Raw genomic sequence first — 22404 nt, 5'->3', positions numbered from 1 at the left:
GCACTCTCAGAATTTTCCTCCAGCACCACAGTTCAAAAGCATCTATCTACCTTCGCTCAGCCTTCCTTATGGTCCAGCTCTCGCAGCCATAGGTTACTACGGGGAATACCATTGCTTTAACTATGCGGACCTTTGTTGTCAGTGTGATGTCTCTGCTCTTCACTATTTTATCAAGATTGGTCATTGCTGTCCTCCCAAGAAGTAAACGTCTTCTGATTTCCTGGCTGCAGTCAGCGTCTGCAGTAATCTTTGCGCCTAGAAAGACAAAGTCTGTCACTGCCTCCACATTTTCTCCCTCTGTTTGCCAGTTATCAGTCAAGCTGGTTGCCATAATCTTGTTTTTTTTGAGGTTTAACTGCAACCCAGCTTTTGCACTTTCTTCTTTCACCTTCGTCATAAGGTTCCTCAGCTCCTCCTCGCTTTCAGCCATCAAAGTGGTATCATCTGCATATCTGAGACTGTTAATGTTCCTTCCAGCGATTTTAACTCCAGCCTTCGCTTCATCAAGCCCAGCATGTCGCTTGATGTGTTCTGCATACAGGTTGAATAGGTAGGGTGAGAGTATACAACCCTGCCGTACTCCTTTCCCAATCTTAAACCAGTCTGTTGTTCCATGGTCTGTTCTTACCGTTGCTACTTGGTCGTTATACAGATTCCTCAGGAGGCAGACAAGATGACTTGGTATCCCCATACCACTAAGAACTTGCCACAATTTGTTATGACCCACACAGTCAAAGGCTTTAGAATAGTCAATAAAACAGAAATAGATGTTTTTCTGAAACTCCCTGGCTTTCTCCATTATCCAGCAGATATTGGCAGTTTGGTCTCTAGTTCCTCTACCTTTTCTAAACCCAGCTTGTACATCTGGCAATTCTCGTTCCATGAATTGCTGGAGTTTACCTTGCAAGATCTTGAGCATTACCTTACTGGCATGTGAAATAAGTGCCACTGTTCGATAGTTTGAACATTCTTTAGTGTTTCCCTTTTTTGGTGTGGGGATATAAGTTGATTTTTTCCAATCTGATGGCCATTCTTGTGTTTTCCAAATTTGCTGGCATATGGCATGCATCACCTTGACAGCATCATTTTGCAAGATTTTAAACAGTTCAGCTGGGATATTGTTGTCTCCTGCTGCCTTGTTATTAGCAATGCTTCTTAAGGCCCATTCCACCTCACTCTTCAGGATGTCTGGCTCTAACTCACTGACCACACCGTCAAATCTATCCCTGATATTATTATCCTTCCTATACAGATCTTCTGTATATTCTTGCCACCTTTTCTTGATCCCTTCTGCTTCTGTTAAGTCCTTGCCATCTTTGTTTTTGATCATACCCATTTTTGCCTGGAATTTACCTCCGATGTTTCTAATTTTCTGGAAGAGGTCTCTTGTCCTTCCTTTTCTGTTATCTTCTTCCGCTTCCGCGCATTGCTTGTTGAAAAATAATTCCTTATCTCTTCTGGCTAACCTCTGGAATTTTGCATTTAATTGGGCATATCTCCCCCTATCACTGTTGCCTTTTGCTTTCCTTCTTTCTTGGGCTACTTACAGTGTCTCAGCAGACAGCCATCTTGCTTTCTTGGTTTTCTTTTTCTTTGGGACGTTTTTTGTTGCCGCCTCCTGAACAATGATGCGAACTTCTGTCCCTAGTTCTTTCGGGACCCTATCTACTAAATCTAGTCCCTTAAATCTATTCTTCACCTCCGCTGCATATTCATGAGGAATATTAGTGAACTCATATCTAACTGACCTGTGGGTCTTCCCTATTCTCTTTAGTCTGATTCTAAAGTGTGCAATAAGAAGTTCGTGATCTGAACTACAGTCAGCTCCAGGTCTTGTTTTTATCGACTGTATAGATGTCCGCCACCTTTGGCTACAAAGGATGTAGTCAGTCTGATTTCGGTGTCGACCATCTGGTGAAGTCCATGTGTAAAGTCGTCTTTTAGGTTGTTGGAAGAGAGTGTTTGTTATGCACAGTGAGTTGTCTTGGCAAAATTCTATCAGCCTATGTCCTGCTTCATTTTGTTCTCCCAGACCATGCTTGCCTGTAATTCCAGGTGTCATTTGACTACCTGCCTTAGCATTCCAGTTTCCTGTAATGAAAATAACATCTCTTTTTGGCGTATTATCCAGTAGGTGCTGCAGATCCTCATAGAACCGATCCACTTCTGCTTCTTCAGCACCTGTGGTTGGGGTGTATATTTGGATCACTGTGATGTTAAAATGGCTCACCCTGAATTTGAATTGAGATCATTCTATCGTTTTTTGGATTGTATCCAAGCACTGCTTTAGCCACTTTATTATTAATTATGAAGGCTATTCCATTTCTTCTGTGGTCCTCTTGTCCACAGTAGTAGATCTGGTGGACATCTGATATGAAGTGGCCCATTCCAGTCCATTTCAGTTCACTGACACCCAAAATGTCTATATTTAATCTTGACATCTCGCCAGTAACCACATCCAATTTGCCCTGGCTGATAGATCTTACATTCCAGGTTCCTATGGTGTGTTGATCTTTAGAACATCGGATTTGTTGTTCACCACCCGCACCATTGGCTGGTAGCTGTCCTTTCAGCTTTGAGCTAGCTGCGTCATCACATCTGGGGCTAGTTGAACTTATCCTCTGTTCCTCCTCAGTAGCATTTTGACCATCTTCCGACCTGGGAGTCCCATCTTCCGATGGTATACCAACATATCTCTGGTTGTACTGATCCATTAAGTTTTCACGGCAAGAATACTGGGGTGGGTTGCTGTTACCTTCCCTAGGGATCGTATTTAGTCTGACCTCTCTGCCATGACCTTCCTGTCTTGGGTGTCCCTTCACGGTTTAGCTCATGGCGTCACTGAGGTGCTCAAGCTCCAGCACCACAACAAGGTAACAATCTCCTTTGCTGGAGAATACAGTGTTACACAGGCAAAAATAGACAGGTCCCTGCTCCAAGCAATTTACTGTCCAAAATAGACAATGGGCAGACAACAGAGCGAAGGAGGGAAGAGAGAAGGAGAGGTAGGGATAAGTGTGGACAAATGATGTGAATGCACTTAAAGCTTGGGTCACACACACTCCTCCCCCCCCCCACCTCTGAATCACAAACCCCACTTTAAACATGGGGAAATGTGTTGGAGGAAGAGCAGCAGGGATAAGCAGGGATAAACAGATCCCTTGGCTTTGCAAATACAATTGTTAGTGTGATCAGTAGCAGACTCTCTAGACTGCAGCCTTGCCCCCCAAATCAACCTTCACACCTATCTTTGTTGTGTATGTTTGAATGTTTTTAAAAACGTTGATGATGAGATATTTTTAAAGTTTTGTTCCTATCTTGATGGTACTGATGCCTTTTAAACTTTTCTGACTTTTAATGTATTTCTGCTTCTATTGGTTTGCTGTTCTGAGTTGTGATTTTAGATTTGATTTTATGTACTCTTAGCTGTTGATTTTATATTATAATTTTTTTATGACTCACCTTGAGCATCTTATGGAAATGTGACTGATGAATAGATGGCTGCAGTTCTAATCTGAATTTTTATCAGTTTTGTAATTTATTCTGCTTCTGTGTTGTGTGTAATACATTATCTGAGTCATGTTTATTGGCCTGGGTTGGATGTAATGCTAAACCATAGTTTAGTGTTATGAGAATGAGACTGTTCAAGCCTTGGGCTCCAGTGTTCCCTCCCTCCTCCAGCACAGCTGTGAGAAATAAATTGGAAGCATCCAGTTCCTGGTTTAGACTAACTGCAGTTTGTCATTACATCTAAACCAGGAGCTATGGGAGCAATGTTTCCACAACACTAAACTATAGTTTAGTATTGCTTCTGAAGAGGATTGTTCTGTAGTGTGTTATTTTGTTTTGAGAGAGAGAGAGTTTAATTTGTTTTCATAGATGTGATTTTTGTTTGCTGCTCAGAGGGCCTGGTTTTGGCCATGTGGCAGGGTATAAATGCAAAAAGTAATTAAATAAGCAGGCTGATTTATGACACACATGCAAGTAAGGGAATGCAGTGAGGCAATGCAGAATGCCCTATGCTAGCAACCTGGGAGAAAATGTACTACTGCTTATAAAACAACTTGGGAGTCTTTTATATTTAAGCCCTCCCAGAACTAAATTTTAGCAGAGGAGACACTATAAATCCATCTGAATTGCTCAAAGAGGTTTTTTGTAGCAGTATTCATAGGCGTTAAATGTGCAGTGAAGATAACCAGAAATGACAGAGCTGTCGCAGAATGTGTTTGATAGAGTCCTAGCTATATTCATTTTATGTACAGATACGTTTTCATTCATCCTTCATTACATTTTAGTATTTGAGCTTCATTTGGGATAGGGAATAGAGTTTGGCATGGAGAGGAAATCAGATTGTAAACTGCTGTCCAAAATATATTTTCCAAGAAACATAATTTCTAGATAATAATATGCATTTAGAATCCAGTTGTCTTTTCTTGTTAGAGCCTGTAACACAATGCTTGTGTAATTTATGCTTACAACAAAGCCCAGAACCCAATGGTTTGTCAGTGATCCCATTGTAAATTTGACGTTTTGAGAGACTATATTAGCAGTGCTCTAAATATCATAACTAACTGAAAATAAATCCATAAATTATCACCTTAGATGACATGTATTCTTCTTGTGTTTTGATTTAGATAGTTTAATACTGTTATTGAGGCAGCTCAGGCATATCAAAAATAAATTTCTTCTTAACTGAACACAATACAGGCCCAGTCTGATGTGCCACTGCACAAGTTCTTACAGCTGGAACCATTGATAACCCTTTGTGCAATATCTCATTTTTTTCTTCTTTCTGCAATATATTCAACTACTTAGGAGATTACTTCATACATCTGGTGAAATAGGCTCAGGCCCATGAACATTATGGCACAATAAATGTGTTTGCCTTTACAGTGCCTTAGGAATCTTTGGTGTTCTTACAGTAATGTTTGTCTCCTGTACATTAGTACCTTTTGTTTGGGTTTTCTATCTAGGATTTTCCTCTGCTGTGTCTACTTCTGAACAAAGTAACTACATGAATGGCTAATCAAATTGTGGCTTAAAATGTATTAGATTAAATACATCTAATGTTAAAAAAGGGAAAGAAGGTGTTAAAAAAGGGAAAGAGTCTCAATTGAAGTTAGTGTTGCCCCATGGGCCACATGTTGCCCCCTTCTGCTATACAGTCTTACATGGCTCAGGACCACAATACCTGATGGAGCGTGTCTCCTGATATTAACCTACCTGGGCACTACGATCAGCATCTGAGGCCCGTGTCTCCTGATATTAACCTACCTGGACACTACGATCAGCATCTGAAGCCCTCTGCCAAGTGCCTCCTTCACGGGAAGCTTGGAAAGTAGCAACAAGGGAGAGGGCCTTCTCAGTCTTGGCCCCCCAATTATGGAATATGCTATCCACTGAGGTCTGCCTGGCACCAACATTGCCATCTTTTCAGTGCCAGATTAAGGCTTTCCTCTACCCTCATGCATCTGACAGCATATAACAGGACTTTTAATGTCAGGGGTTTTTTTTTAATTGTGTCCTCTTATCTTAGTGTAACTGTTTTTTAGCTGTTTAAATTGTTTTTAAATTTTATATGTTAAAGATTTTTTATTATGTTGTATTTTGGGGTTGTAATTTTTGTGAACTGCCCAGAGAGCTTTGGCTATTGGGTGGTATAGAAATAAAATTAATGAAATTAATGAGTACCAGCATGTGGAAGTTACTGTTATAAGTATAATACATGTAGTGATATCAGTCATGGGGCAGGGAAAAATCCACAGTATATACAAGATTTTTAAATTTGAAGCTTACACGTGTTGATGTGCCTTTTCAGATTGTGAACGTGTCACGCTTACAGGAAGCCGACAGCCCAGTTATGCTGGTTTATTTTGTGGAGGATCAAGATGGGGAAAGGCTTGGTGCTGTGGAGACGTCTGACTCAATTAACAAAGTGGATATCCAAAGGGCTGCCATCATTCTTGGATACCGCATTCAAGGCCCAGTGGCTCAGCGTGAGTGATAAATAATCATCGGCTCAGCATTTTTGAGGAGACATCGGGTGGATATAGGCCAGGGTGCAGAACGTAAGGCCTGGCAGCCAAATACAACCTGCCTGGGGTCCCAGTCCAGCTCTCTGGCATTCCCCAGATGGCCACACACCCCTTTCCCTGACCACCGATTGGTGGTTTCCCGGCTTTTGTGTAGTTTTTCCCCCATTCTAAAGGGCTGAAAATCCTTTCCTAAGGCTTAGTTGCCAGCAATAAGAGCTTTAAACTACAATATGTTGGTGTTTTTGGTCCCGCCCCTTTTGCCTTTGGCCTCACCCACCCACCACTGGAATCTGGCCCCCAGATTCCAGTGAGCATCCAGAGAGCATCTCCAAAATGGAACTTAGCCTTTGAGCTGTAAGAAGTTCAACACCCCTGACAAAAACAATCATTTTTCAAGTAATCCCTTAACCACAATGGACATGAGATTATGTGCGGTCTTTTGTCATACTTTCACTTTTATATTGTGGAGAATGTTAATGCTTCTCTGCTTCTCTGGAGTATGTACAGGTGTGGTAATATTCTCCTTACCATGTGAGTAGATGTTATATATGACTAGCTCCCTATGGTTTGCCTTCTACAACACTTACTATTCGTTAAATGGTTGTCTTTATTCACCTATTCTACTACTAAAATTTGGGCTTGCTTTTGGGCCTGGAGTTAAGGTAATATAGGGCAGGATATGCTATTGCTTGTATGTCAAATCTCCACCAAAAAAGAGTTTAAGTGGAAAACAGAAATCAGATTTAAATACTGCAATAAATTAAGGAAGTATAAAAGGCCTTGTAACTTTGAGCAAAAGTTGTTGGGGTGACATGAGCTTAGACACATATGTCACAGTTTCTTTCCCTCAATATAAATGACATTTTCCTTGCCAGTCCTTTATTAACAGGATGGTAGTTTCTGCCCTTTTGAACACTTATATAATGTATATAAGTCCCAAGACATGGTCTGAAGGTGCATGAGGCAGCCACCTTGGTGAAGCTAAGCAGATCTGGGTCTGGCCAGTGCTTGGAGGAGAGACCACTTTGGGAACCACATGTAGCCACCTTGAATTCCACAATGGAAGAAAGGTGGGATATAAGTGTAATAAATAAAGAAATAAACAAACTGCATCAGCTATGTGTCAGAATTAATCAAGTGATTTCAGTGAATATCAGAAAGAACAGCAGGGGACATGAGGGAAATATATATAACAATATGGAGCTGAGCTGTCCTTAAATTAAAAATAATTTTAACCAGCAGGGATATGTAAACTACACCAGAGGATCCAGAATGGCTAAGGCTTGCATGTGTGGGGTTCAGCTGTATTACATCTTAAGCAAAAAATGCTTCTCTCCCTGCCCTTAAAAAAAAAGTATTTGTTATGTCCTGCTTTTCTTTCAAGAGCCTTCCTTTGGGAAGGTGACTACATTTTCTGCAGGGCAAATAGCTTCAAGATGTATTGTTTTATGAATTACCTGAGTTTTATACTGCCCTTTTGCCAAGGAGCTCCTGGTGGGGTACATGGTTTTCCTTCACCTCTCATTTTATCTGCACAGTAACCCTGTAAGGTAAGCTAGGCTGAGATAGTAACTGGCCCATAGCTGAAACCAAGTCTCCCAAGTTAGACACTCTGAGGGCCAAAACAAAAATATTTTCTCCCATTTTTACTCTAGAGTAATCATAGAGGCCCCAATCCAGATTGGGACCCTAGTATAGACAGAAGGGCCTTAATCCCTTCCTCCGCTATGTTCCAAATGGTGGGGGTGCAGTGTGGGTAGGTGTGCTTCAGATTCAGGGGGCTGATCTACAACTTCTGTTGCAAAATAGTGATCCATTTGGTTTACGGACAATTATTTTGCAATAGAAATTGTGGGCCAAGCTCCCTGATCTGGATCAGGCCCATGGGGGAAGGGTTAAAGCCCCTACTGCCCATGCTAGGGTCCCAATCCAGATTGAGGGCCCAATACCTACTCTAGACTAAAAAGGAAAGAAAGGTGCAGCTGCTAGATACGTCTTTCAAGTAAAGTCTGTTTTGGAGGTCAGACTATGCTACACTGGCTAAAATAAAAACACAGGAGATCTGAACATGGACCTTTCAGCATCCTGTCTAGTGTGGCTCCTGAGGGTGGCTTACATGGGGCTCTCAGGCTGTCTCCCATCCAGACATTGACCAGGCTGAGAAACCTGCTTTAATTTTAATAACATAACAGTATCATTTCCAGGGCTTGGGTCACAATGTCTCCCAGCCAGCAACCCATGATGCTCTCTTTCTGACTGGCAGCTATTGCAACTACTTTGGCCAGTTACAGCAATCAGTGGTTGTTGCGTGTGAAATATCCTTCTTACAAAAGACAAAGGTAGCTGTGCTGGTTCATGAAAAAAAAAAAAAAACATACGAACTCCACAGTTGGGCAATACCTTGATTAGGATCGATTGATTGATTGATTGATTGTTTTACCCTGCTGTTCAGCCAAAAAAGGCTCCTAGAGCAGCTTACATAGATTGATCATACGACAGTCCCTGCCCTCAGTCTTACAGTCTAAAAGACATGACACGAAAGGAAAAGGGATTGGGAGGTAGGAGGAAAACAACAAAACTCTGGCACCAGTTCTTAGTTTCAAAGTTCTTTTAGGTGTTCCTTCTGGCAGGGAAGGGTAAAAAAAAAAGCTCCCTGCACCTTCTCTGGCTGATGTATCGGACCAGGTTGGTCTCCCTATTATTGTGATGTTTGTCTTGCAGGGTGGGGATGCAGCCAGAATTCCACAAAAGTGTGCAAGTTTTCAAGTTCTCCAGAACTCTTCATCAGGCTAGGTGGTACAAAAAGCAGGGCATGGGGGAAGAAATAGGAAAATCCAAAAAACTAGCCAGATGTTATGGCCACGAGGTCTGCATTTTAGATTGAGATGTGAAGGCCTGAAAAAAAAATCAGAAAAAAATCAGGAGGAAATCAGATTTTCTTTTTGTTGTTGCTGCCAAGGATTGTTTTTGTTTTCTGCCAAAAACTGAACAGCTTTGGATTATGAAATATTTTCTTTTGGAATTTAAGACAAGGTGTTTATATATTGTTACCAAGCTTTTACTCCCCCCACCCCCCAAAAAAAGATTTCTAAAAACTATGTAATAAGAAGCCTTTTATATGAAGACTAGAGATGTAAAATGTCTGGAAATAATGAAGCCATGGGGAAAATGTTCAATCCTCTCTGTAAGATTCTCAGCATAGTTATTTCTTTTTATAATAATTGATCCAATGTATCTTTTACTGATGTGTATTTTGGTATGTTCCAACTCATGCTCAGGTCCCAACATCTGACTAGAGTCACCATATCATAATATGGAAAAAGATGTACATTCTCGATAGTTTGGGTTTTGTTCTGTGGAGTCCTGTGTTTCTGACCTTGTCCTCCTCTGCCTCCAGTTCTTCCTGCTTTCTAAGATGATTCAGATGGTTCAGAGACATCTTGCTGAAATTCCCTCTGGTCAGACATAAACTAGGAATCTAAAGTATGTTATGTATAACTTGGTTTGCTCATAAAATTAATCATGTTTGGTATATTAAACTTTAAAAGTATAGTTTATTCAGGCAATAATTACCAATTTACTAACTTTTTAAAGTTTTCAAATATAATGATAATATTATGAGCAAACCATGTTATACAGAATATAACTATAGGAACATAAAGGCAGCTTTACGTTCCTAAAGCAGCCTTCCTCAATCTGGTGCCCTACAGATGTTTTGGACTACAATGGCCAGCATTCCTGACCAGTGGCCATCCTGCCTGAGGCTGATAGGAGCTGAAGTCCAAAATATCTGGAAGCTACAAGTTTGGGGAAGGCTGTCCTAAAGCAACAAATTGACTTTAGACCTGTAAAAAGTGCTTAAAAATAAGTAATGGTTATTTTTCAATTTTTCCCATAATTTCTGTTTCTTTCCACCACCACCACTGAAAAAAATGTGTTTTTTCCATGTTTTCAAAGTTTCCAGAAATTTTACATCTCTAATTTTAGATAGATCCAGTGTCAAAATGGAGATTTGCAGTCTGAATGAATTAGTCAGTAGCCGGAGTTGCATGTGTCAGATTACACCTAACAATGCATTTTAGGATAGAGAAATGGCTGAAAACACAAAGGCTGGCCGTAACTCTGATCTGCCTCTTGCTTTGGCCGAAACACCAGTTCCTGAGTCAGCTTGTCTAGAGAGTGCTTGTATGATCCACATGATGTAGCAGGATTGTGGATCATGCCCATATTCATTTTATACTGTGTAGAAGGGAAGAGACTACCTCTGTGGGTGTCTCACATGCATGCATCTAAGGTGTTGGATCACAACCACCTTCTAAAAGAGCAATCCAATTTGTCAGCTTTCATATAGGTATTTAGGAAACCACTGGGGCAGCACAACTTCTCAAGACATAGTACTGGTGAGAGAATATTATGTTTCTATTGCTGGCAACACCAGCATGTATTTTAAGGATTTGGGGGTATTTATAACAGGTTTTATTTTTCTTTAAAGGCAGTAAAACATTTTCTGTATTAATGGAGCAAGATTATATTTTATAAATACATGTGTATTTTATAAAACTGTGAAGGATTTGTCTTGCATGGTTTTTAGCTCCCCCAAATCCTATGTTTGTAAGAGCAACTATGGGGAAGACAAGTAAGCTTTTAAGCTTGTTATGGTCTGCGTATTTATTAATATATCATGATATTTGCCTTATTCAAAGCTGTAGAAGTTTTCAGTGTTATGATGTGCTAATACAGAACAAGCTTGACTTTTATATATTTTTAATCAAATTTGTGTAAGCATATTATTTGGTATTGAAATAAATATCATGTTCAAGAATTCTTCAAGCAGATAAGAGATTTGCTCTTGATAGACAGAAAGTCCGAGTTCAGAGCCCTCCGCCTATCCTATGCCATGTTGGCAAGAGCCAGGCAGGACAATGGAGGTGATTTCTTCTCCATTTAAAATAGAAGAAGTAGCTAGATGGGTCTCTGAACTAGCTGACTTACTTTTTGGTGGGCAGGGACTGGAGAGGCCATAGGATACTGTGCAACCCAGCTTTTCCCCTTCCTGCCCCCCAACACACTCCCTTTTCTCCCTCTCCAACTTCTCTTATGCAGTCACAGTTGCGACTTTGTAAGAGAAGCTTTCTGTGGTAGGTAGGGGAGGGAAGATCCACAATCGGATCTCCTCCTCTGTGCTTGTGTCCCTGTATGCAGGCACGGAGGAGGAGATCTGCAGCATCCTGTGGTGGCCCAGACACTGTCTAGGGGCCAAAGGATTGCTCTCTAATTCATTGAGAAAGCATGTTGAGGTACAGTCTGCAGCCCACTTCCTCTGAAATAGTCCCATTGAAATCCTTTAGCAGTGGCTGCTAACTGTGGGAAAATGGTGCACCCTAAAGGATGCTACCACTATTTCTAACACCTCCCCAGGAATATACATACCACATCCAGTTGGCCCTCCATTCATATTTACTGAACATGATACCCTTTTTCCTACTATTGTTTTCTTCCATCCTCCTTGTGTTTTTCAATGTGGCATGCTGCCAACTCTGAACAACAAGGCTACATTCCCATTAATGGTTGTGTGCCACACATTTTCTCGTGCTACTCTGCTGAATAAGTGGAGCTGCACTTTGCAGATGTCTTACAACAGTTCAGGTATTAAAGGGGCAAGAACTACTTTCCTGGTTCAGGGCCAGAAGTGGCAGCCCTATAAATCCATCAATGTAGTGCTGTTCTCATATAATCTCCATATATTCACTGAATGTGTGCAGGGGGTATTGGGATTACACTGGATGGCCCCACTCTGTGCATCTGCTGGTCCTGTTTCCTGACCTCCACGTGTTCTGCTCAAGGCAAGAATGAGCTTTGCACATGACAATGTACCTGCACAGGATCTGTACTCAAGACTGGGAACCCTGATTGTGCCAGAGATCCTGACTGTGAATACAGGCATTCCACCTGCGAAATTGCCTCTATGTGATCGGGATCCCGGTTCATGTGGAGCCCTACACACATACAGGCGTCCTTTCTACAGATGTTCATTCCATACTTGTAAATGTTGCAGGGGGGGCTACATAATGTGTGTGATGTCAGGGGGCAAGGTAACATGGTACAGCCCCATGCTCTGATCTTCTAAGTAGGTAAGAACTTGTTTTGAACATCCAAATAGGGCTATTGCGTAGGGCTTGCTCTCATCTTCGGCCAAATGTGCAAAGGTTGAGTGATGGGTGGGATCAGCATATGCATGGAGTTTGGGGCAAGTCAGCCCATGCAGTTCTGTCCCCCCCCCAATTTTCATATATTTCATGTAGAGTGAGGACAGGTCCCTAATCTCCACTACTCTTCCTTATAAACATACATTAGAACAGCCTTCCCCATCCTGGTGTCCTCCAAGTGTTTTGGACTGCGAATCCCATCACTTTCCCAGCCAACATCGCCAATGGCTGATAAGAGTTGCAGTCCAATACATCTGGAGGGCACCAGGTTGGGGAAGGCTGCTTTAGAAGTTATGAGATCTTATTATTAAATACTACTAGAATATCAATACGTTCACAGCTGTCATGGTAAAATTCTTGTTCTTTCCCAATTATTTTTGCAGCTGTGGATAGAGTCAAAGAATCGCCTCCAGAATCACAGAACAATCTTTGGATTATTGTCGGCGTTGCAGTCCCAGTGGCTGTAGTGCTGCTTATCATTATAATTTTATACTGGAAGCTCTGCCGAAGTGACAAACTGGAATTTCAGCCAGACACCATGAACAACCTTCAGCAGCGTCAGAAGGTAATGGAGCTGCGGTGGGTGTCTAGACCAGGTTCCCCAACTCAGTCCCCTCCAGATGTGCCAAACTACAAGTCCCATTACCCCCAAATAATACATGCAATGAGCATGCTGCTTGGGGATTATGGGGGTTGTAGTCCGACACATCTGGAGGACACCGAGTTGGACAAGACCTAGTTTTCACAGGTCTTATGCAGATAATGCGTCTTATGTATTACCCTAGAACATGGTATCTTTGGGTGGTTTAAGGATGTTCCCCATAGCCAGGGAAGCATATTGTGTCAATGTGATCTTGAAACTATATAAGATCACATTCTTATATGGACATTCTTAATCCATATTTTTCTATAGGATGCATTGGTATGATGAGAGAAAAAACTGTTAATTGGCTTGGTTGTTATGGCTAATAAATGATGTAAGTAGCAAGTTTAGAGTGTAAGTCTCACATTGGCTGAACAGGAAAAAGTGGATTAGGTGATACCTTTTATTGAGCATATGTTCATTGGTGTTTTAGTTACTGAGGGAGTATTTCTGACCCAGCTATTTGTAGCCCATTGGGTGAGCTGAGAAAATATGTTTTGCAAAACAGTTATATACCATTGGCTTACTGGCAACATCTCTGTGTAACATCTGTTTTAATTTTCAACAAAGTAAGAACAGGAAGAAACATTAACATCATCTTATCAATATAGAATATACACAATTGGTGGTTCCATACTGAGTTAGCTGCATTTAGTTCTCATTGACATCAGTGAGACATCAGTCATGACTAAATTGTTAGATTGATTTTAATGAGACCTAAGTGCAATTAGTTTAGTCTGGATTCAACCCAACATATTTAACAGCTGGTTACAGATTAGGTTCAAAGTAAAATATGCTTTTTTTCACTGTTCAAAAATTCAGACTCTGTTTTCAAAATCACTTTCACTATGTCTCGATTCCCCATTTATATGAGTCTAGACAGGATAGCCCCACAGCAAGATTGGAACCTACCCTAATTAGTGATAGTAAGTTTGCTTTTATAGTGCACTGTGTTTGTTATATGATCAGGCACTGGACTTTTATTCATCTAGTTCCGGATCAGGCAAAAGTCCAATCATCTGGTGGACAAACTTGCAGTGCATTCCTCAGATGCAAGAGTATATACCCAGAAATAGTTAATACAGATGAGTTGCCCCTTAACAATTAAAAGGTGCTGGTCTCTCTTGGTAAATTTACAACACATGGGTGGATCACAGGGGTTCTAGTAAAAAAGCAGTGTCAGTTATTATTTATTTTTATTTATTCGCAGCATTTTTGTCCAGATCTTCGGCCAAAAAAGGCATCTAGAAATGCTTATGTGGATTAATAATACGATAGTCCCTGCCCTCAGGCATACAATCTAAAAGACACAACACAAAAAAGATTAGGAAGAAGGAGGGGGGAAAACCAAAATTTGGGCACCAATTTTTAGTTTAAAAGTTCTTGTAGGTGTCCTTTCTGGCAGGGACTGGCAAAACAAGCTCTTTGCAACTGTTCCTTCTCTGCCCAATCTATGGGTCTAGGTTGATCTCCCTCTTGCCGTGAAGTTTATCCTGGGATGCATGGGGTGCAGCCTCCCAGTGACCCTCGGTTCTCTGATCTGTGGATGAGGCCAGAGTCTGCAGTCTCAAGGAACTGATAGTTGGATCTGTGTGTTCCTTCTGGCAGGGAGGGGTGAAGCATGCTCCCTGTAGTTATATCCCCAAAGATTTAAACTGTCAGGGTGCAAAAATCAGTTTTGGCTTTGTACCCTTAAATGCATCTTAAATTTGGCCATTTGGGCATTCCGTGGCTGCTGTGGATGCCATCCCCCCCTTTTTTTATATATTTTGGGGGGGAGCAATGGAGGGGTGGCATGGGGGGAGGGGCTGCAATGTGGAGTGCCAGGGGCCACATGCAGCCTACAGCCAGTGTGTTTCCCACCCCTGATTTAGACTGTGCTTGGCTAACGCCCCACTCTCTACCCTTCACTTCGCTTATGCCACATGGTGAAGAGAATAGATCCAAGGACTGGCTGCAAGTCAAGACGCTGTATGAATGGTGGGCTCCGTATCATTCCAGTTTTAGTGTAGGTGCTGCTGAAGAGAGCACTGTATGAGTTGTAGTCATAATATTACAGACCTCTTGTATTCAGGGTCTGATACGCTGTAGATGTTTTCTGCTCTGTGTCATACTTTTACTGGCCTTAATTAATCATGGGAAAGATGAGAGAGGCAGAAAGTGTTTGTGGTTGTGATGCTATCAGAATATCTTAATGGCACCTCCTGCTTCTCTCTTCCTTGTTGAGACTGAATGATAAAATCAAGGTCAGCAACAGCTATAACCTTAGATGAACTTCTGACTCTTGCATTCTCTGTTTTACTCTGGCTGTGTTAATAGTTAAAGATAGAATTCCACCTGGGGAAGATGGGAGTACGGTTTAAGTTCTAAATACTAATTTCCCTCCTAAACGTTAGCTGTTTGAAGTGGTTTGGATACGTGTTTTTTTTTTTAAGTAACTCCTTTGTACTATATATAATAGACCTAGGGAACTTTGTTTTGAGAGGCAGACTTATCCCACTGGTAGCCTGAGTGCTTTGCCTGCATTAAAACCCTAGTTTGAATCCCATAAGCCAGTGAAAAGAGATTTCTAGTGCAAATTCAGGAGTCAATGATATGCAAAAAACAGTATAAATCAGGGCTGGGCAGTCTTCGGGCTTGCAGGATTTACTTTGGTTTTTTGTGGAACCCTGTTACCAACCAGAGCTGGATGCAAAAGACATACAGTTAGAATTAATGAAATCTAAGCCCAAGAATTTGTTTTGAGTACCAGAACTGAACTGAGCTCACAGTCCAATCACACAAAAGTTTTCTTCATTTCAGCACCCTAATTTAGGTGGGGAAAGTCATTTATAGTTGCTACTATTAAACAATAGGGAGTCAGAAATCCTTGCCAATCTGCTCAAGTCACCCAGAGTTCTACTAGTAGATCCAGATCTACCTTCTGTCCACCCCAAACATAAGAGCCATGGTAGATCTGAGCAAAGGCCTGTCTAGTCCAGCATTCTGTTTCCACAGTGACCAACCAGATGCCCCAATGGGAAGCCCACAAAGTAGGACATGAATTTAATAGCACCATCCCACTTGTATTCCCCAGCAACTGGCATTGAGAGGCATACTGCTTAAATTACATCAAACATATGCTCTCTTCATAAGTATAATTAATGTTAGAAGCAGGGACTTGAACATTTTCCTGTATGTGTTCCCATACTCAGATGTAAGAAGGAGAATTCACTTGCCCGTTCTCCTATGTTATCATTAATGTCCCAAGTCAATTCCAGACTGATTCCCAAAGCATTCTGCCATCACAGGTCAATGAGAATTGGATCCCACTAGAATAGTTTGCTATTTTAGGCTTAAGTTCACTAGCTTCTAAAGGCTTTTTATGCATCAAAGATCTTTCTCATTTGTAAATGGACCAGAAACAGTTGAATCAGCTTTGTTCATTTTTCATTTTTCTGTAGAATGCTTTTTACTCTTTCCTGGTGTAGAATGCTGTATATTCTTTTCTTCGTTCCTTCCGTGAGCCCATAAAAGTTCTCCATTTTGATTGCATTTAGATAAACTTGTAGAGTTTTCTTCTGGTTTAGACTTAGTGAGCTATAGAATGTGCAGTATTACATGGTAAGTGAAGCACCTTTAAGAGAGACACAGCTGGCTCTCATAAATTAAAAAAAGGATAATTAGGAACATATTATCTGTCCTGTAGCATTCACATTAAATAAAAGGTTACTTCCTGAAATGAGTTTTCTATTGCTTGGCTTAATCCAGGAGGACTCAAATTATTCAACAACTACCTTTGGATAGCCAGTAAAGATTGAGGGCTGTTGTGCTCCCCTGCCTTTCATTGCCATCACTTGTCTTGGACCTGAGATGGCATCACTTGCCTTTGATTTGGAATGCTGAAAAGCATGGTCCTTGCTCCCTCAGCTTGCCTTGGCCTTACAAGGCATTTAGATATAAGACAAGAAGAGGACATAGTCGATCTCTGTGTTGGGACTCCCAAAATACAATGCAGTACAGTGAAGGCGGTTTGTATAGCTCTTCTTTGTCTCTTCCTCTGCAGCCTTTTAAGGCAGCAAGAAGAAAAAGGAAGACATGGGCAACCCCTAAGGCAGTGTCCATTATTTCTAGGTTTGCTGGTTATGTTCATCAGGGAGTAATTCTGTGTGTCACTGGCAACCAATGCATTGTCAGACCACAGATAACTCATATGGGACCTCGCACATGCCCTGCCTCTGAACATGATTAATCACCAGCTTTCCATGGTTTGTGCCTTGAAGCCTCCTAGGGCCAAGGCAAACAGCAGGAGAGCAGGGTATTAGTCCCTGTGCCAGGCTCCCCAGCACGTGGACTGATCACAGTCCCTGTGAATGCTTTGGAACGATGCACCACCAGACTGCTGTGCCTCAAAAAGCATTGGTTTACTGCTATGCCATCCAGCTTCCTTCTGCCATGCATTAGATAGTTCATTGTCATGAGACTCTAGCAGAACAGCTTGTACACACCTGTTTCTTGTACTTGACGTACACATCTTCCATCCTAAGTATTTGATGGTGTGGGGGGAAATCTGTCGCGGATACTCCTGCCTCTGTAAGTCTATCCCTGTTTCCTATCAATGTATTTGAGTAACAGGATAAAGAAACTCAAGCTACTGTACAGGGGTTTTTCCTTCTTCCCTTCATAAATTCACTGCAGCAACTTGAATGGCCTGTTGAGAAGACTGGGCAGGACAATTAGGTGGCAATTGTTTTACAAGGACCATTGCAGTTTCCAAAGAGAGGCCTTACAGAAATTAATTAAAAGGGTATTTCATTGCTTTCATGGCACATGGAAAGGTGCAGTTTAAATTTGGTTCAGGGTGGGGGAAATGAATCAAAATGATTTGAAATCTATTTGTAGGCAGACAAGACAGCATAATAAAAACTAGCTGTGACTGTCTGACCTGGATGTATTGCAACAGGGATGAGTCTCAGTCCTTACTGCTCCAGGGGCTTCATCACTGATCGGTCTCTCTGAGGCAGAGCAGGCTTTTTAGCAGAAGAGTTACATAAAAGGCACGTAAAATCTTAATGACCTGCTCTACAAGTCACCGTCTTTCAAGAGCCTCCCCTTGATGTGACCTGTATTGTCACATTGGGGAAGAGTTTCATTTCCTTGAGAAGTAAGAAGAATTCAATGCTGACATTTGTAAAGTTCTAGTTTCTCCCATCTTCACCCTGAAGGTTTGACTTTTATTTAACTAGGTAGGTCTTCTTAAATGGCAGTAGGGGTGTGTGTGTGTGTGTGTGTGTGTGCGCGCGTGTGCGCACCTGCACAAATACATAATTTCTTATCTTTCAAAGGAAATACTGTGATTTTCTTACTTGGAGGAGCTTCATCCCAAATCAGTCATGTTTGAGAACTGTCACATATGTTCTGCTGAAATGCAAATGTGTCTTTGGATCAGGGCTGATCAACCCATCAGCCTTCAGGGTACTTGTTAGAATCTTGCCTTTTTTCTAGCTCTCATGTTTGCAAGAATAGAGTTGAAACTGTGATTAGAATGCTAAAGAGTTGGGTACAAGTAAGTAAGTAAGGAACAGACATTTGCTTTCAAAGGCTCACTCAACTTTTTAACAACAGACAATTCAAAAATAAGTGCAGCATGTCCTTTGAAATCCCATAACATGCCATCTGTTATGTCAATGTAAATGATGTGTGAGTTGTATGATTTTGGTTTTTAAAGTGTGTATAAATACACTGTACACACTGTACAAAAACTGTACACTGTGTAAATACATAAGGCTGTGATCTTATGAACATTTACTTGGGAGTATACCAGCTGGACATAGTGGGATCTACGTTAGAACAAACTTGCAAGGATTGCACTGTAAATGCTATTTTTTTTATCTTGACCAAGGACCCATATTGGTCTTGTTAGCAAAGATATTCCTTTGCAGGTGCACCAAGGAATGCAAGGACACAGCCTTTCTGTTATTTATTAATTCTTTATCGTTCTGTCTGTTGCCTTGAAGAATAGCATCATGTATCTGTTATTACACTTTGAAGATCAGACTGGGGTATAAAGTCAGTTACTGACTTTCCGCTGGCCCTAAGCTGAACTCATTTCTGTACAAGTGCTTTCCCTATTGGCTTTTAATTTCCTACAGATTTTGTAAAAGGCTCAGAGCATCTCTCTCTTTAAAAAAACAACAAAACGAAACACCTTTTAGTGTTTCCTATTTCCCACCACCACCAGTTTTCCAGAATTGTGTACACTAGCATTTTTGCCGGGTCATAATTCACCAAGACATTTTTACAGGGTCTCCAGAGCTGCTCAGAGATTAGCTGCCAGAGCTGAAATATTATTATTCCTGGGATCAAATATAGGCCCTTACTCATTAAGCATTGTGCTTCGGCAGTTTCCAATCAGTTTCTCTAAATAGAACAACACAGGATTCTGCATGTGGATATTGATAGGATATGGAATTCAACCCTGAGGGCTGAATTCAATTTCCAAGAAGCTCTTGGGGGGCGCATTTCACTGGTAAGTGGGGCCAAAAACGTCAAGGCCAAAGGCAAAAAGGGTGGGGCCAAAACACCAAAAATACCAGCCCATTGTAGCTTAAATCCCTTGCTGTCAGTAACTAAGCCTTAGGAGAGTCATTTCAACCTTAATAGAATATGGTGGGGAGACATGCAAATGCTGAAAAACCATGAAATGATCCGTAGTCAGGAGAAAGGTGGTGTGGCCAAGGAAAGGGGCATGGCCATCTTGGGAACTCCAGGGGGCCAGATTGGGACCCTAGGAGGGCTGGATTTGGCCCATGGGCCTAAGGTTCCCCACCCAGCTACATGTAAACAAAAAATGGCATCTGAATGAGATGACTAGGTTGAACCCTTCTCTTAAAAAGTGCTAGTTTTCTACATGCAGGGAGGTGTTCATGGGGGAGCATTAGAACATAAGAGCCATGCTGAATCAGACCATGCTGGATCAGACCAAAACCCACATTTGGCAACATAATTTTCCATCAGTATGCAACCAGACAGGATCTATGTCTGGTTATATAAGAGCTATGATGGATCACACTAAGATCCATCTAGTCCAGCATTCCATTTACTCAGTGGCTAACCAGTTGCCTGTGGGGAACCCACAAAAACATGACTGGAACAGCACCTTCCTAGTCGTGTTCCCAGCAACTGGTGTACATAGGCGTACCGCCTCTGATACTGGAGGTAGCATATAGTCATCAGGACTAGTAGCCATCTATAGCCTTCTCCTGCAGGGATTTGTCTAACCCCCTTTTGATGCCATCCAAATTGATGGCCATCACTACAGCCTGTGGTAGCGAATTCCATAGTTTAACTATGCACTGTGTGAAGAAGTCTTTCCTTTTATCTGTCCTGAATCTCCCTCCAGTCAGCTTCATGGGATGATCCTGGGTTCTAATATTATGAGACAGGGAGAAAAACATTTCCCTCTCCACACCATCCATAATTTTGTACCCCTCTATCATGTCTCTCCTTACTCACCTTTTTTCTAAGCTGTACAGTCCCAGATGTTGCAACCTTTCCTCATAGGGAGTTTCTCCAGCCTCTTGATCATTTTGGCTGCACTTCTCAAACATGTAATGCCCCACCTGTGCTATCAAGTGGTACAATCCCAGAAAAAGATTTAGCCCAAAGCCCTCTTCACACGCTGCTCTTGTGAAGGGGGCATCATGTGATTACTGGGAATTGGGCTGCGCTCCTGGCCATGCCCTGGCCATTGGGTATGCTACCTGGCCCTGTCTCCACACATCCAGGTGCTAACATCATCCACAGTAAAGAAGCGTATGCGGGAGCAGCTACTCTGGAGCATACAGATTGTGTTTAAACTGCCCCTTCGTTGCACACAGGATGATCTAACAGTACTTGTGTTTTCCCTGACCGTGTTGGCAAAGTTTGTAGGTTCCCAGATTGCTGTCATATCGAGATAAGTCTAAGCTTTTTTTTTTTACATTTTCCTCCTGAGTGCTTCCATTCCACACAGAGAAAGTGACACTTCAGAATTCATGGAAGGTGGTGCAGAAGAAATTGCCCGTGAAGAGTAAAACCAATAGATAAAGAAGAGAAAAATTAAGCTTGAAGATGGATCAAAGTGTGAAGGGAATTTAGAAGCAGGCAGAATCTGTGATCAATCTTGAAAACAACAAATGCATTTGAAAACAATGGTGAAATTCAGAAGTTGTCAGGGTGCCATGGTCAGAATATTATTTTATTTATCACATATTTACTCTGCCCTTTCTCTAAACAGTTAGGGTTCCACCCTCGTTATTTTCACAGCAACCTTGTGGGGGACTTAGTGAGAGATGATGATTGGCCCAAGGTAACTCAGTAAGTTTTGTGATTGAGTGGTGATTTGAACCCACCCTGGGCTTCCTCCAATATACTAACAATTTTACTATGTAGGTTAATTTTAGCCATAAATAGGATGAGCATGACAGAGAAAATGATTTAATTATCAAAACTGACCAAATGAAAAAGTTTGCTAAATCAAATCAGGAAATTGTGGATGAAAAATTGGAAAAGCACATTTGGAAAGTTATTTGAATTGAATGAGTGGGAAAAGGAAAATTGGAACTAATGACTCCTAATAGCAAATTCCGTTCCTCGTTCCAATAGGATTGGAGTTAAAACAGGGCCACTGAAAAACAGCAGAGAGTTACCAGCATGCTTGGAGTAATTTCAAGGTATGCAGAAATGAAAAAAACCAAACTAAGAGCCCCCGCCCCAACAAGCACTGAGTACACTCAGTGCTCTCAGTATCAGTTGGAAAAGAAAACTAGAAAACTGGGCAGAGAGTGGAAGAGTGAACTGGTTTTCTTGAGCCCCAAAGAGTTTAGAGCAGGGGTGGAGAACTGTTTCTGATCCCTCTGTGGGCTAGATGACATCAGGGGGCAGGACCAGGCCCCCTGAGGTCATCTAATCCTTGGGCAAAGTGCTGGCTGGAGCTTCTCCAGCCATCACCAGTCGGGGTCCTGGCTTCACTGCACACAGGCTTTCCCAACTGAGCAAAGCCTACACAGAGTGAAACCTGGTCCCCAAGCTAGGCACTGGCTGGAGGAGCACTCCTCTAGCCAGCAGCTCAGTCAAAGTGGCTTCAGCTACCCTGCTCCTTCCCCCATTGGGGAGGACATGGGGCAGGCAAAGCTGGGGAATCCTGGTTGTTATCTCCCATCACTGATTGGAGATAATGGCAGAGATCTCTCTCCCCACTAGCCTTCAGGGGGTGGTGACTCATCTGAGGCCCTGCGGACCAGATGGGCCAGCCTAGTAGGCTAAAATGGGCCTGCCGGCTGGAGGTTCCCCATCCCTCAATTATAGTATCCTGGAGGAATTTATGGCTGGTTGGTTGGAACCCTGAACAGGAGCACTTCTGTTAAGGCAGTGTATTGCCCTGGCCGTGGGCTTTGAACTCTTAGGTTAGAGGTGCCAAGATAGTGATAAATCAGATCCAGGTTTACTTACAAGGAGATACTTTACTGAGTAACTTACAGCACACAGGCGTACCCAATGG

At 41.9% G+C, this 22404-nt stretch overlaps 1 protein-coding gene across 1 annotated transcript in view; it reads left to right on the top strand.

Moving 5' to 3' along the window:
- The window catches only part of KIAA1549 (KIAA1549 ortholog), a 147424-nt gene that overhangs the window by 100115 nt on the left and 24905 nt on the right, over window positions 1–22404 (top strand). The window contains exons 9-10 of the mRNA XM_084811727.1: window positions 5819–5996; window positions 12625–12806. Coding sequence (XP_084667853.1) covers window positions 5819–5996; window positions 12625–12806 — 360 coding nt within the window. The remainder of the gene's footprint in view (window positions 1–5818; window positions 5997–12624; window positions 12807–22404) is intronic.

Source organism: Heloderma suspectum, chromosome 7, assembly GCF_057233095.1.
Source record: "Heloderma suspectum isolate Gila_16-S chromosome 7, 16-S_ref, whole genome shotgun sequence".
NCBI classification, from domain to species: Eukaryota; Metazoa; Chordata; class Lepidosauria; order Squamata; family Helodermatidae; genus Heloderma; species Heloderma suspectum.
The sequence above is the reverse complement of the archived record's forward strand: the minus strand, read 5'-3'. Positions and strand labels throughout refer to the sequence as shown.